Source organism: Mandrillus leucophaeus, unplaced genomic scaffold (assembly GCF_000951045.1).
Source record: "Mandrillus leucophaeus isolate KB7577 unplaced genomic scaffold, Mleu.le_1.0 Scaffold140, whole genome shotgun sequence".
NCBI classification, from domain to species: Eukaryota; Metazoa; Chordata; class Mammalia; order Primates; family Cercopithecidae; genus Mandrillus; species Mandrillus leucophaeus.
The window spans coordinates 6,585,028-6,600,220 of record NW_012101366.1 but is presented as its reverse complement, the minus strand read 5'-3'; the positions used below and the strand labels follow the sequence as shown (position 1 = coordinate 6,600,220).

At 42.1% G+C, this 15,193-nt stretch overlaps 1 protein-coding gene across 5 annotated transcripts in view; it reads right to left on the bottom strand.

Moving 5' to 3' along the window:
- Window positions 1–14,628, bottom strand: part of CCDC126 (coiled-coil domain containing 126) — a 41,201-nt gene extending 26,573 nt beyond the window's left edge. The window contains exons 1-4 of one of the 5 annotated variants that reach the window (XM_011973943.1): window positions 14,351–14,628; window positions 13,905–13,989; window positions 6,863–7,056; window positions 589–971 (exon numbers count right to left, since the gene is read on the bottom strand). In XM_011973943.1, coding sequence (XP_011829333.1) covers window positions 589–826 — 238 coding nt within the window. In that variant the 5' untranslated portion in view covers window positions 827–971; window positions 6,863–7,056; window positions 13,905–13,989; window positions 14,351–14,628. Of the gene's footprint in view, window positions 1–588; window positions 972–6,862; window positions 7,057–10,598; window positions 10,601–13,735; window positions 13,819–13,904; window positions 13,990–14,350 lie in introns of those variants that run through there. The other 4 variants (XM_011973944.1, XM_011973945.1, XM_011973942.1 and 1 more) reach the window with 4 other exon arrangements.
- Between the last annotated feature and the right edge of the window lie 565 nt (window positions 14,629–15,193).

The window sequence follows — 15,193 nt, the reverse complement described above, 5'->3', positions numbered from 1 at the left end:
GTCTCACTCTGCCACCCACCCAGGCTGGAGTGTGGTGGCGCGATCTCAGCTCACTGCAACCTCCACCTCCCAGGTTCAAATGATTCTCCTGCCTCAACCTCCCAAGTAGCTGGGACTACAAGCACGTGCCACCATGCCTGGCTAATTTTTTTTTTTTTTGTATTTTCAGCAGAGATGGGGTTTCACCATGTTAGCCAGGATGGTCTCGATTTCCCGACCTCGTGATACGTCCGCCTCGGTCTCCCAAAGTGCTGGGATTACAGGCGTGAGCCACCACGCCTGGCCTCCAAGATATATTTTTTTCAGCGATATATATCTAGCAGCGAAATGTCACAATTTCTATAAATACTCTTCAACACTTAGATAAAACAAATGTTGCCAAATGTTAATAACTGTTAAATCTGGATGATGAATACGTACATATTTATCATAGTATCTCTATTTTTCAGTATATTTGAAATTTTCATAATAAAAAGTAAAGAAAAAATTACTTTGCAAAGACCTATGCATGAAGTAATAAGTTCAATTTCCACAACCATCTTTAAACAGGGATCGGAGGAGACTAGAAATATTCTACAGTTATCTTACCATATCCTGCCATAGAAGCACCATTCTCGACATCCACTGTGTTCTTATTTTCCTCTGCTAGAGCTTTAACATATCTTTTGCTTAAGTCTAGTATTTGCTCACGTAACTTGACACTGCTTTGATGTCTTGGTTGTTGAAAAGTATAGTGCAGTAACATCAATCCCCAAATGAGTCCAAATACAAGCAACAGTAAACTCAATTTCTGGGACATATTTTTTCTTGATATTGTAAAAAACATTTCTGAAGAAGCAAATAAACAGACTTGACTGAAAAGTGGTAACTTGAGACAAGCCACAAATCAAGACTTGAAAGAAAAAAGAAAAAAATCTCCTCAATATTGTATATTCTTCATCTTCAGAAAGGTTGTATCCACTCTATTAACTCTGTAAAATTAAGAAGAAAAACAGTATTAGTCTTAATCTGTATCAGTAACAGAACAGACAACTACAAAGAAAATATTCTATAATTTTTATTTGGAACTATATCATATATATTTGACAACTTTCTCCACCACTAAGTAAGCTTTCTAGTCTTTTACCAGTCTCACTTACGTATCTTTTCAAAGTTTAAACTAGAAACAAACGTCAATTCATTGAAAATACCTGAAAAAACTGCAACCATGGTCATAAAACTCTTCAAACGGTTTCTCATTTGTAACTAAAACCATGGACATTATAATGAGATATATAGGAGACCTCAGTCTATTCAAACATGTCACCAACCTAAATGCCTAAAAGCTATTCTTCCTCAAAAAAAAAAAAAAAGAAAAGAAAAAACATCCAAATGAAAGTGAGGAAGTAGGAAAGAAAAAGGATTGGAAAATCAAAATGCCTTTCTAAAAAGAATTCCCACAATATAAACAGAGTGTGCCAACATTTGAAAATGCCACTAGAAATTATTACTAATGGGAATAAGGTAACCTCAGGAAGCATCCAATCTAAGATGCAATCTAAGATAAAAAATAAGTTACAATTTCTAAGTTTATATCATACAAAAATATGCCAGACATAAAGAATGATGACTATTTAATGGCAGGTACTAAAACACTTAAGAGACCAGGGGCAGTGGCTTACACCTGCAAGCCCAACACTTTGGGAGGCATAGGTGGGAGTATCCCTAGAGCCCAGGAGTTTGAGACCAGTCTGATCAACACAGGAAGACCTCATCTCTATACAAAAATTCTAAAAATTAGCCAGGCATGGTGGCATGCGCCTATAGTTCCAGCTACCCAGGAAGCTGGGGCGGCAGGATTGCTTGAGCCTGACAGGTCAAGGGTACAGTGAGCCACGATCATTCCACTGTACTCCAGCATGGGTGACAGAGCAAGACCCTGTCTCAAAAACAAATAAACAAACAAACAGGTTGGAACATTTTTCTATATTTCCAAATTTACAATTTCAGATTTCAAATGAGAAAGGTATGCATTTATGTAATTTAAGAAAAAATTAAAAGGTTATACTTCAGGTTTTTAAAACACAGAAAGGTGTTAACAATCACAGAATCTAGAAAAACCAGGAGAGTAAGAAAGGTGTGAATCACCAAAATGTCCAGTGAAAAAACTCTTTGACTACATCAAAAGGAGCAAAATTCTTTAGGTAGAAATGTATCTTGAGTCAGAACAGTACATTTCACAAAGATATTTCGCAGCTTACTGAAAACAATCCTTAAGAACTTTTTTTAAAATTTATTTATTTATTTATTTTTAAAGACAGGTTCTCGCCCTGTCACTCAGCCTGGAGTACAGTGGTGCAATCTCAGCTCACTGCAGCCTCCACCTCCCAGGCTCAAGCTATCCGCTGGCCTCAGCCTCCCAAGTAGCTGGGACCACAGGAACACGCCACCACACCTGGCTAATTTTTTTGTAGAGAAGGGCCTTTGCCATGTTGCCAGGCTGGTCTCAAACACCTGAGCTCAAGCTATCCACCTGCCTCAGCCTCCCAAAGTGCAGGGATCAGAGGCATAAGCCACAGCACTGGCGGGAACTTAGGTTATAGTTTAACTTAGTTTTTAGTTTAACTTTCCCAAAACAAACCCCCTTCCTGTCTGAGGACTAGACTACCTTTGCAGGACTAATAAATTAGCTACAAAATTAGAAATTGGCCAGGTGTGGTGGCTCACACCTGTAATCCCAGCACTTCGGGAGGCCGAGGTGGGTGGATCACCTGAGGTGAGGAGTTCAAGACCAGCCTGACCAAAATGGTGAAACCCTGTCTCTACTAAAAATACAAAATTAGCCGGACGTGGTGGCGCATGCCTGTAATCCCAGCTACTCAGGAGGCTGAGGCAGAAGAATTGCTTGAACCCAGGAGGCCGAAGTTGCAGTGAGGTGAGATTGAATCATTGCACTTCAGCCTGGGCAACAAGAGTGAAACTCCATTTCAAAAAAAAAGAAAAAATTAGAAATTAAGGTTTAGAAGTCACACAGCTGGAGGCTGCAAAATTCTGAACCTCCCCAAATTGTTCTTGGGGGTAATAACACTACTGTCAAACTGAAGATCAGTGCTTGAGATAGATGGATCAGCTGATACCGCCCAGATCAATGAACTGGCTCATCTGGTCTTGTGGCCCCCACCTAGGAAATGACTCAGTGCAAGAGGACAGCTTTGAAGAGTCATGATTCTATGATTTTGTCTCCAACCTGACCAATCAGCACTCCCCACTTTCTGACCCCCTACCTACCAAATTATCATTAAAAACTCCAGTCCCTGAGTTTTCAGTGAGATGGGTTTGAGTAATAATAAAATTCTGGTTTCCCATACGGCTGGCTCTGTATGAATTAAACTCTTTCTCTATTGCAATTCCCACCTTGATAAATTGGTTCTGTCTAGGCATCAGGCAAGGAGAACCCATTAGAACCGCCATTAGGCAGTTATAACAGGATGGGCAGTCAGATACACTTCATTATACTTCTCTCCCTTGATAACTGCCATTATCATCATGCCATTAGGCATTATTCTCTAAGGGCTAAATTAGGGGTGTCCAATCTCTTGGCTTCCCTGGGCCACACTGGAAGAACTGTTCTGACCACACATAAAATATACTAACACTAACGATAGCTGATGAGCTAAAAAAATTTAAAAATCACAAAAAAACTCACAGTGTTTTAATAAAGTTTATGAATATGTGTTGGGCCGCATTCAAAGCCGTCCCATGCGGCCCATGGGTCGCAGGTTGAACAAACTTGGACTAAACAGAAAACAGGCCTTTCAAAAGACTCCACCACTGATCTCAACCAACTGCCTGACTGCTGCCCCTCCATTCTGCAGTTTCAACAAAACAACCTACAAGCATTTCTTCCTGATAAGAGACCACCAGCCACAGAGTAGTTCTGGCCAGTCTACACAGGAAGAACAGTAAGGGTTTTCATGTCCTCCACTTTACCTTTTGACATCAGAGGGCTGAAAACTCCACTCTGGAATCACGCTAACGCCACAATTTTTTTATATGCAGGACCTAGGAAGGAGCATGAAGCTCAATTGTGCATGCACATGTTTCTCTTTTCATAAATATTCATGACGCCTTAACTTATTAAATATGTATATTCGGCCACTCTGCTCAGCATAAATTCCTGTTCCCTTTGTCCCTCTCTCCAAGTGTCTGTTTCTGGCTTCAGGCCGGAGGCTATGCTTCCCAGCCTGTCAGAATGATCACCCTGCAGGCTGCAACGCTTTATAAGAAATAAAGCTCTCCTTTCCAAATTTATGAACCTTGTCATTCTTCAGCTGACACCGTGAGGACCTTGAAGAGGAATGGGTGAGGGGGATTGAAAACAGGTGACCACTGCTGGAACCTGAGTCATTACCCCCAGGGTAGGCTAGGCCCTATATTTATAAGGCAAAAGTAGAAGTAAAGTGAAGAGGAAACAATTTCCACTGGTATTACTTTATTCTCCAGGGCCGATATGAATACACTCACTGTTCTATTCTCAGAGAACTGTCTGTGATTTCACATAAGAAAAAAAAAAAGATAAGAAGTTTTGACTTCTTTAGCAACTGAAGGTAATTTACTTATGTACTTTTAATTTAGTGATTAGAAAGGAAAATGATTATTAGCCTCAATCCTTAGAAAAGAAAAAAAAGGAAAGATTCAATGTCTCTTCTTTCTGTGCAATGTTCAAAACTGCAAACAACAGAGGAGCTTGCACTTTGAACCTCCCCAAGTTTTCTTTATGTTTCAAGTACTGATCCAGCCCCCAGAAGGCCACTGAGATAAGGACAGAGTCACTAACTGGAAACCTGATAGGCCAACACTGAGGCCAAGGGCTTATGGCTACCATCTGGCATAGTTTTTATTGGAGTACTTCCTCCATCGAAACAGTCTATAATCTAAAAACTTTTAAATCTTAATTTCTAAGCCACTATATTAATTTTCTATTAATCACTTAAAAAAAAACAAAACTTGAAATTCACCAAATTAACAACTAGAGTTGTTTTTTGTTTTTTGCTTTTGAAACAGGGTCTCGCTGTGTTGCCCAGACTAGCAGTATAGTAGCACAATCTCAGCTCACTGCAGCCTCGGCCTCCCGGCCTCAAGCAATCCTTCCACCTTTGCTTTCTGAATGGCCTGGGACTACAGATGCACACCACCATGCCCATCTAATTATTGTATTTTTTTTTTTAGAGGGGTCTCATTACATTGCCCAGTCTGGTCTCGAACTCCTGGCCTCACGTGATCCTCCTGCCTCAGTCTTTTCAAAGGGATGGCAGGTGTGAGCCACTGTGCCTGGCCTGGAGTTTTTAAGGCAAAAAATAAACCATCGTCATCATTCTTATTTTGGCCTAAGATAAACTCTTGAATATTTTTAAGATTCCCAGGAGAAGGCCAGCCACGGTGGCTCACGCCTGTAATCCCTGCACTTTAGGAGGCCGAGGCGGGCAGATCACGAGGTCGGGAGATCGAGACCATCCCGGCTAACATGGTGAAACCCTGTCTCTACTAAAAATGCAAAAAAAAATTAGCTGGGCGTGGTGACAGGCGCCTGTAGTCCCAGCTACTCTGGAGGCTGAGGCAGGAGAATGGCGTGAACCCGGGAGGCAGAGCTTGCAGTGAGCCGAGATAGCGAAACTGCACTCCAGCCTGGGCGACAGAGTGAGACTCCGCCTAAAAAAAAAAAAAAAAAAAAGACTCCCAGGAGAAAGTCCTCAACCAACTGCAGAAATCACAAAAGTAATTAGTCTATATGGCACAAAGGTAGAATAACTAAGGAGAGGGGACACACTTAAAATGAAGTATCAGTAAAGCACTAGACCTGAAGAAGGGCAACAGAGTGTGATCCGACTATCACCACCTCCAAGTGGATTCCTATAGCTGCTTGTCAAGTGGTTTGCCAGACTCCTCTCCAACCCTACTTCAATCCGTTCTTCTCAGAGCAATCAAATATTATTCCAAGAACAAAACTCATAATTTGAAGACATTTTGCCAATAAAAAAAATGCTCAACCTCATTAATCATAGGGAAATGTACATTAAAACCACTATGAAATACCACTTTACACCCATTAGGATAGCTATCATTAAAAAAAAAAAAAAAAAACCCAGAAAACAAGTGTTGGCAAGGATGTGAACAAACTTAAACTCTTCTGCTCTGCTGGTGGGCACATAAAATGGTGCGGCTACTGGGGAAGACAGTATGGCATTTCCTCCAAAACTTAAACACAGGATTATCATACAATCTGTAACTGAACTTCTGGATATATACACAAAAGAAATGAAAGCAGGAACCCAAAGGGATATGTGTATGCCAATGTTCACTGCAGCATTATCCATAACAGCCGAAAGGTGGAAACAACCCAAGTGTCCATCAATAGATAAACAGATAAATAAAATGTGGCATCTACATACAATGGAATAGTATTCAGCCCTAAGGAAGTAAGATGTTCTGATACATGCTACAACGTGAAAGAAGAGAATAGAAAGTTATGATTTAATGGGTACAGAGTTTCAGATGGGGATGATGAAGTAGTTCTGGAGATGGATGGTAGTAATGGTTGCACAATGATGTGAATGTACTTAATGTCACTGAACTGTACACTTAAATGTTAAAATGATAAATTTTAGATTATGTATTTTTTACCACACACACACACACAAGCATATCACATTCTCCTGATTAAAAACCTTTCAACAGTTTCACACTGCACTTAAAATCTAACATGCAAACTCAGTCACAAATATATCTCCTCCAATCCAGCCAGTCTTCTCTCTGCTTCATACAACAGTAATAATTATATCTTACATTTATATGATATTTTTATTTACCCAGCATGTGTCTTTACATGTTTCCTGATATCCTCTCATTCAGTTAATAACAGTCAGCTCTCAGGGAGGCTACAAGTTTGAAAAAGTTTCTACTCAGAATTTGTGGACAACATGAAAATATCATTGGTATGGAGTCACTGGAGCATTACCTACTCCTAAAAGATGACATAACAGCATGTTGCTGATGAGAATAGTTCATCTTCCAAGTAGTCTGAAAGGAGACGAGGTAGAATATCTGTTTAAATCTTACCTCAGATAGAAGGATTTCAAAACCTCCTTACCTTATTCTACCCCACACTGATCTTCTAACTCCCACAGCATGTTACTTCATACCAATTAATTTGATACATCACATCATCCAAGCATGTGTGTAAGCCGTGTCTCCTTGTTTAAGTCCCAGGTCCCTTATGGGCAAGAACAACAAGCCTTACACTGCTGCCACATCCCCTACAGAGCCTTGTGAACAATCAGCCATCGCTGAAAAATGCCTTATGTTTACTTTAAAACACATCCCTGAACCTAACCCCACCTTCTCCCATGCAGCAATGTGATCTCCCTGCAATGAGTTTTGGGGTAGAGGAACAGAGGATAGAAATTTGGGGGTAAAGTATCTTCAATTATCCTTTTCTAGACTGGAAGAACCTGAGAAGAAACCTAATCCATTTCCCTTGCATTTCAGATGAAGAAACTGAAGCCCAGATATGTTAAGTGTCTTGCCTAAAAATGAAACAATCAGTTAATGGCAGAAATCCTACTGGTCCAGAATACAGGTCCTGACTCACTGTCTAGGGTGTTCTCTACACCACACTACCTTCCTTACTTCCACTAGAAAGACTGTGTTTGTAAATACAGAATAAATTGTATTAAACGAAGCTTTGTTCTTTTTTGCTTTAAAAGAATGTAACCAGAAAATAGTAATGGCAGTTTAGGACAATGATCCTGAAGATGCCTAATTGGAACTATTCACTAAATTATTAACCTGGCTCTTAAAGTTTCAAATAAACTGTATTCACATAAATCCTACTATTATAAAGTTGCTACAAGAAGGATTTCGGAAGTCTTATATGCTAGTTTTTATACAGGCAAAAAACTAGAAGATAAAAACATATGAAGTAACACAAAGATAAATACAAAGTCTTCTAAAGGTAGAGACCTCCACCATGATCAGCAAACATAGCGATAACACATTTCCAGAAAAAAAGAACTGGAGGTGGAGGGTGGAGGCAGTGCATAAAGGCCCAGGCTCAAAACACAACCTTTACTACATGCAGTTCCACTTAAGGCATGAAATAACTTGGTTTACTCATTCATTTGTTCACTAATTCATTCACAATAGCAAAGCACCTACCATGTGCCAGGAACCAGAGATGTGAAAGGTAAAGCAAGATATGAAAGACAGGATTCCTGTTTTTCTGGACACTATTTTAATAGGAATGGGACAACAAACAACTTATCTCAGCTTGTGATAAACTGCTATGAAGGAAAAATAAGGGTGATGTTTCTTGCAACATCTACCTGAGGTGTGAGGTCAAGGAATAATGAGGGGGTAATATCTGATTTGAGAAAGAAGAGGAAGTACAAAGTCTGGTTCCAATTTCCTTCCAATAAAACTTTAGAATTCTTCTTTTACCAGAATCTTGGGAGCAGGCAACAAATTCCTTATTTCTATTTTCCCCAATACAAACAAATGAGAATGAGAGGGCTCCGAAAGCACAGCATGAAATGGCCTGGTCTGGAGAAATCATACAAAGTGAACAGAAGGAAACCCGCAAGCAAAGAAAGCTTTGTGTTCCCCTGTCTTATGAAAATGGCAGTTCCACCGTTGGTAATATACAGGAATAGTAATGATCTGATATGGTGGTGTTTACAAAGAAAAATATATTCTTATTGGTGTTCTCTAACCTGAAAGGGGCAGTGGCAAGATCAGGTATGAAATAAGGTCTAGGTAGCAATCTGTCTGTGCATTTACTTAAAACTCATATTAAGCATTTTAAATATAATTTTTCAAACTCCAAAATATTCCCTGTTAAGAAACACAAAAGTAGAGAAACAAACATGGATAAATTTTTTTTCTAAATTTTTATATTTATTACAGGCATTAACATGTCTACTCCACTTTACAAGATCTTTAGAGAAAAGTGCTGTTCAAAGGTCTATTATGCCACTTGCCAAACAGCACACTATGTAAACAGCCAAATATTTAAGCCACTTTTCAGTAGTTTCTCCCTGGCCGAGACATAAAGATATATACTTGTCTTTAGTCCAGCTTTATTTCCAGAGAAAAGTAAAACAGGCTGGGCATGGTGGTTCACACTTGTAATTCCAGCACTTTACAAGGTTGAGGTAGGAGGACTTCTTGAAGTCAGAAGTACAAGAAGACCATCCTGGGCAACACTGCAAGACGCAGTCACTATAAAAAAAAAAAATTAAAACTTAGCCGGGCATGGTGGTGTGCACCTGTAGTCCCGGCTACTCTGGAGAGTGAGGCAGGAGGACCACTCAAGCCCAGGAGTACCAGGTTTCAATGAGCTATGGGTGACAGAGTGAGACTCTATCTCAAAATTTAATTAATTAATTAAATCAAACAAAGAATCAGCAAATATTTAAACTAGAACACCTTCATTATAAAGATAAGAAAAATGAAGCACAAAGAGAATTAATGACTACTCAAAGTCAACCATACAGAGAAACATTAGGCATCCAAACTCTCAGCCCGGGACTCCACCGTTTTTCAAAAGCAGGGAACAAAATCAACAGTTTGCAACAAGCACTTTTTCAAAACACAAGATAAAATAGAAACCATCAGAGTAGACTGTACACACCAATTTTGTTTTGTGAAATTTCCAGTTTATTTTTACATATACAGACACATGCATGCATACACAGTTGTTGCCGTTTGAGACAGGGTTTGGCTCTGTTGCCCAGGCTCTAGAATGCAGTGGCCACAGCTCACTGAGCCTTGATCTCCCAGACTCAAGAGGTCCTCCACCCTTGCCTCAGCCTCCTAAGCAGCTGGGACTACAGGTGTGTGCCACCACGTTTGACAAACTTTATTTTTAGCAGGGACAAGGTCTCACTATGTTGCCCAGGCTGGTCTCAAACTCCTAAGCTCAGGCGATCTTCCTGCCTCACCTTCCCAAAGTGCTGGGATTACAGGCATGAGCCACTGAGTCCAGCCTATGCAGACACAGTGTCTGCACGTTATACACGCATGAAGTCTTTTTTTTTTTAATTATTGAGACGAGATCTACCTATGTCGCCCAGGCCAGTCTCAAACTCCTGGGCCCACGTGATTCTCCCACCTCAACCTCCCTAGTAGCTAGGACTGACTACAGGCGCATACCACCATACCCAGCCATCTATGGAGTCTTGATATAAAAAGATCTCTTACTATGGATTGTAACAAAAAAGTTAAAAAAAAAATACTGCATTTCACACTCCCTGTCATCTGTCATGAAGTACTTCCTTTTATTTTAAGCAAACATAGCAACAGCAACATTAAAAAGACAAATAGATGGCTAATCCTACCTTATAATCTCTCATTCAGATCTCATTTTTGCATCTATTCAGTGCTCTACATTTTGTGCCATTATAACTATAGCTAAAGTAACTATCAACAGCAATAGCAACTAGCAGATAGAGAAGCTTTCACTCAGCCAAAGGTACTAGAAGAACTACTGCCTATTAGTCTCCAAAGAAATTTCAGCTAAAGAGGCATAGATTTACTACAAAAAGACACAGTATGTTCACCACAGCTCAGAGGTTCAAACAGTTCTCTCCAAAAACAAACCAAAAAAAAGTCCTCCACAGACTTGACCCCGGAATGTAATTTCAGGGGAAAAGGAGCATTCCTAAAATATTTTCTCTGTGTAATACTCCCTGAGGTTAATATTGTTTGGGGGGTGGGGGGATTAACACAGAACACAGTCCCATTCACACCATAATAAGGTCTAAGATTTAAAATGCACTGCCTTGAGAGAAGCTACACTAAAATTCCAGCTAAGATACGGAAATGAGTGTCAAGACATCAGATCATTTTTAGATGGCACATTTGGGAGACGGAAGAGAAGACAACAGCACTGAATATTACAAAAACAGATAAAAGAAAAATGGTACAGTGAGGCAGGGATAAAAACAGAAAATGTTAAGGGAAAAAGAAAACTAAGCATTATGCTACAGTAAAAGTTTAATCTAAAATATGGCCTGGTATAGTGGCTCATGCCTGTAATCTCAACACCTTGGGAGGCTGAGGAGGGCGGATCACTTGAGGTCAGGCGTTCAAGACCAGCCCGGTCAACATGGTGAAATCCTATCACTACTAAAAATACAAAAAATTAGACAGGCATGGTGTTCCATGCCTGTAAACTCAGTTACTTGGGTGGCTGAGGCACAAGAATCACTTGAACCCGCGAGGTGGAAGTTGCAGTGTGCCAAGATCGCACCACTGCACTCCAAGCTGGGTGACAGAGCAAGGCTGTCTCAAACTAAACTAACTAAACTAAAATGTACAATAAAATAAACTATGCAGGCTGGGCTCCATGGCTCACACCTGTAATCCCAACATTTGGGAAGCCGACACAGGCAGATCACTTGAGGTCAGAAGTTCAAGACCAGCCTGGCCAACATGGTAAGACCCTGTCTCTACTAAAACTACAAAGATTAGCTGGGCATGAGGTACAAGAATTGCTTGAACCCAATATAGGCAGAGGCTGCAGTGAGCCAGCACCACTGCACTCCAGCCTGGGTGACAGAGCAAGACTCTGTCTCAAAAAAAAACCACAAAAACCCTATATATATACATATACATAGACACACACTGTGCAGCACCAGATACTTTAATCACAGAGCTTGACCTGTTACAGCCTTGGCCAATCATGTTTTGTGCCACATGACCCCACCTCCTGTTCCACAGCCAACTAGGCTAGAATCTCTGGCCTCAAACAAAGAGGCCCCAGGGAAAACCAGGCAGTTGGCAGAAGGAGCTGAAGGAGAAGTCATGAAAATAATAAAGTTGGGTGAGGGGATTGACAGGTAAAGTCATGAAGAATCAGGCACAACAGGTATAGAGGCTATGAGCAAAAGATACAGAGTAGGGAGAAAGAGAACAAAGCATGTCAAAAATGCAGAGAAACCGTGCAGCTCAAGACAGAGTGATAACTGGCCAGTAGAGATTCTGATTTCTGGCAGCTTTCTTGTTGTCTCATATGTATTCCCTCCTTCAAGGTAGTTTGAAAGAATTATATGACCTGAAGCAGGAAGAAACACTAAGAACACAAATGACTAAAAGGGTTTACACCAATTTTGTTTACGCATTTTAAAAAACCTCCAAAAACCTTTATCATTGAAAGTCTGAGCTAGAAAAGTCCTTGGAATCAGACCAATTCACTATTTTAGAGATGAGGAAATTGAGGACCACAAAGTAATCTAAGGTTTCACAGATAGTGACAGAGCAAGGACAACACTAAGGACTCCTATTTCCATAGCCATTACTGTCTGTCCTACACTGCACTAAATAACACCAACATAGAAACATTTTCCTCAAAACAAGTATTTTCGCAACACGTTTTAGAGTGAGTCAGAAATTTTATGTGCATGTGCCTTTTTCCACAGTTTAAGTAAGTTTTCCACAGTTTAAATAAGTTTTCCACTTATTTATTCTCTGGCTCTCTGTTATGCTTATAAAATACATCCTTAGATTTCTCCTTTTCTTCCTCACATATATTTTAAAAATTAATCTGTCACTAAAGAAATAACACCAGCAATTCATCAGGCCCACTGGCTTTTTCCCCCTACAACTGCGTGTTTTAAAACAGCATTTACTCAGGATTGTTATTGTACATATTGTGTAATAGTGTTTGAACTCAAAGTAGTACAGAGCAGACATTTTAAGTGAAAAATAAACTTCAATTAAGGATCATAGAGATTTTCTTGAAGAAAAATTCATAACCAACGTCAGTAAAATTCAGGAGAAAATAGTGCAAGAACTGAAACTGAAAAGGGACCAATGTGAAATTATCAAGTCCTTCCTGACGGAATTTATTGCATTCACTCAGGGTGTCTTGTGAACAAAAACTACAACTTGTAAAAAAACACAAATCCCAAACTGGGGAAATTATTAATCAGTGAGAAGATGCAGACAGAAGTAGAAAAAAGTTGACCCAAGGTAAACATGGTGAAGCCCAGAGGCAGGACTGTAGAATACCTGGATGCCTACTCTGACGAAACAAACACTTAAGCGCCTCTAAGGATCCCCAAAGGACACAACTGACGGGGAGGGGAGAGGTGAATAAATACTTGCATCTCTAAAGCTGATCCACAGAAAAGCAGAGTCATCAATTTCCTAAGAACAGTCTCAGCCATCTCAAAACAGCAGAAATGAGGAAGACGGCATATGTTAACGAATCTTTTCGTTAGGTTTAAGATAAAGTGAAGAACACAAAACCCAGGTATTAATGACTAAAAAAAGAGAAGCGCCGGAAGCGGTGGCTCACGCCTGTAATCCCAGCACTTTGGGAGGCCGCCCTGAGGCGGGCAGATCACAAGGTCAGGAGACCGAGACCATCTTAGCGAACACGGTGAAACCCCGTCTCTACTAAACATTAGCCGGGAGTGGTGGTGGGCGCCTGTAGTCTCAGCTTCTCGGGAGGCTGAGGCAGGAGAATGGCGTGAACCCGGGAGGCGGAGCTTGCAGTGAGCTCTTGCAGAGAGAGACTCCGTCTTAAAAAAAAAAAAAAAAGAAAGAAAGAAAGAAAAGAAAAGCACAAAACTCAAGTCCAGAGGCCACTTCGGTCACTTCAGTCATAGCTAATAAAGTATCACAAAGGATCTTTTCATCAAATAAAGTACTAATGACGTTATAGGTCTATATTCTTAATTCTAACAACGTAAACGTGTGTGTTTTGATGGATGAGAAAATTCAGGCTTAGAGCCTTTAAGTAACCAAGATCACCAAGGCAGGCAGTGAGAGAAACCCAGGCAGGATTCGAACCCTCGCTGGCTGAGCCATTCTCATTACCGCCACAGTCAACAATCAACACGGCAGTTTAAGTTCATCCTTACCAGTCACCCAGGAGATGAGTTTTGAAGAGGGAGTTTAAAAGGGGCATCTGACTTTCTCTCTCTCCCAAAGTAGAAGAGAACTGAGCTGTCAAAAACAGAAAAAGAAGTGAGTGCGGTGGCGCCTGGACTCTCCATCCCGCAGCTCCGGACCGAGCCCGCCCCGCTCGACTCGCGCAGCCCCAGCCACGCTCGGTTCCCCGTCCGGGCCAAGGGACCGCGGCTGTCAGACGCGGAGGGGCAGAGGCACGGCCCAAAGAAAGGGACAAAGAGCATGCCGGCCGCGGCCGGAGGCTGCTGGCCCGTTCCTAAGCTGGGTTTCCGCGGCAGCGGCCCTAGCTGGGCGGGGACCGGGGACGGGGGCGCGGCGGGGGAGGAGCGGCCGCCGAGGCGGAGGGGCTGCGCTAGAGGTGCGGGCCCGGCTGGCGGACTCGCCCCCTACTCACTACCTTGCCGCGGACTTCCCGTCACGGTCGCCGCCGTCACGGAGCTTCTGAGCCGGGGCGACGCAGCGAGAGCTGATAAGCGGGCGTCAGCTGCGTCCCGCACTGGCGAAGCAGCCTCCAGATCGGGCTGGAGAAAGGCCGGGGGGTGGGAGTCGGGACGAGGTTTGTTCCTAGCTTGTGGAGATTTTACTCCGCTCGTCCCTCGCACTCCGCTTCCGCTCCGCCTCCCGGCCGGCCCTTCCCGCACTCGGGGGCCAGCAGCCCACAGCGCGCAGCATTGTGGGGGATGTAGTCTTAGAATGAGGAAGCGGCGACACGTGCTTCCAGCCGCCCTGCACCTACCCTGGATCAGAACGACGCCGTTGCGCGGCAACCAGAGAGGGGCGGCGGGCTCTTCTGTGTTGGAAGATGAGCCCGCCAGAGGCATACCTTCGGCCTTAACTCGCTGCAGGCTCTGGAAGAAGGGTTCTGGCATCTTGTTCCCGACCCGCCAGTGAGAAACCAACCTCCCAATACTGTTGACCTGAGGCTGGGAAAGCTTAATGATGATTAAGTGTGCTACAGATGAGAATACCCATCATTGTAGCCGAAAGTCCTTAGCCAGTGGAGTGAGGCAAGAAAAATGAAAGGATTGAAGATTAAATAGGAAGAAACAAAATTATTTTTTCATAGATGATATAATTATGGACGTGGAGGCCGGGCGCCGTTGGCTCACGCCTGTAATCCCAGCACTTTGAGAGGCCAAGATGGGAGGATCACCTGAGGACGGGAATTCGAGACCAGCCTGGCCAACATGGTGAAACCCTGTCTCTACTACAAATACGAACTTAGCCGGGCGAGGTGGCG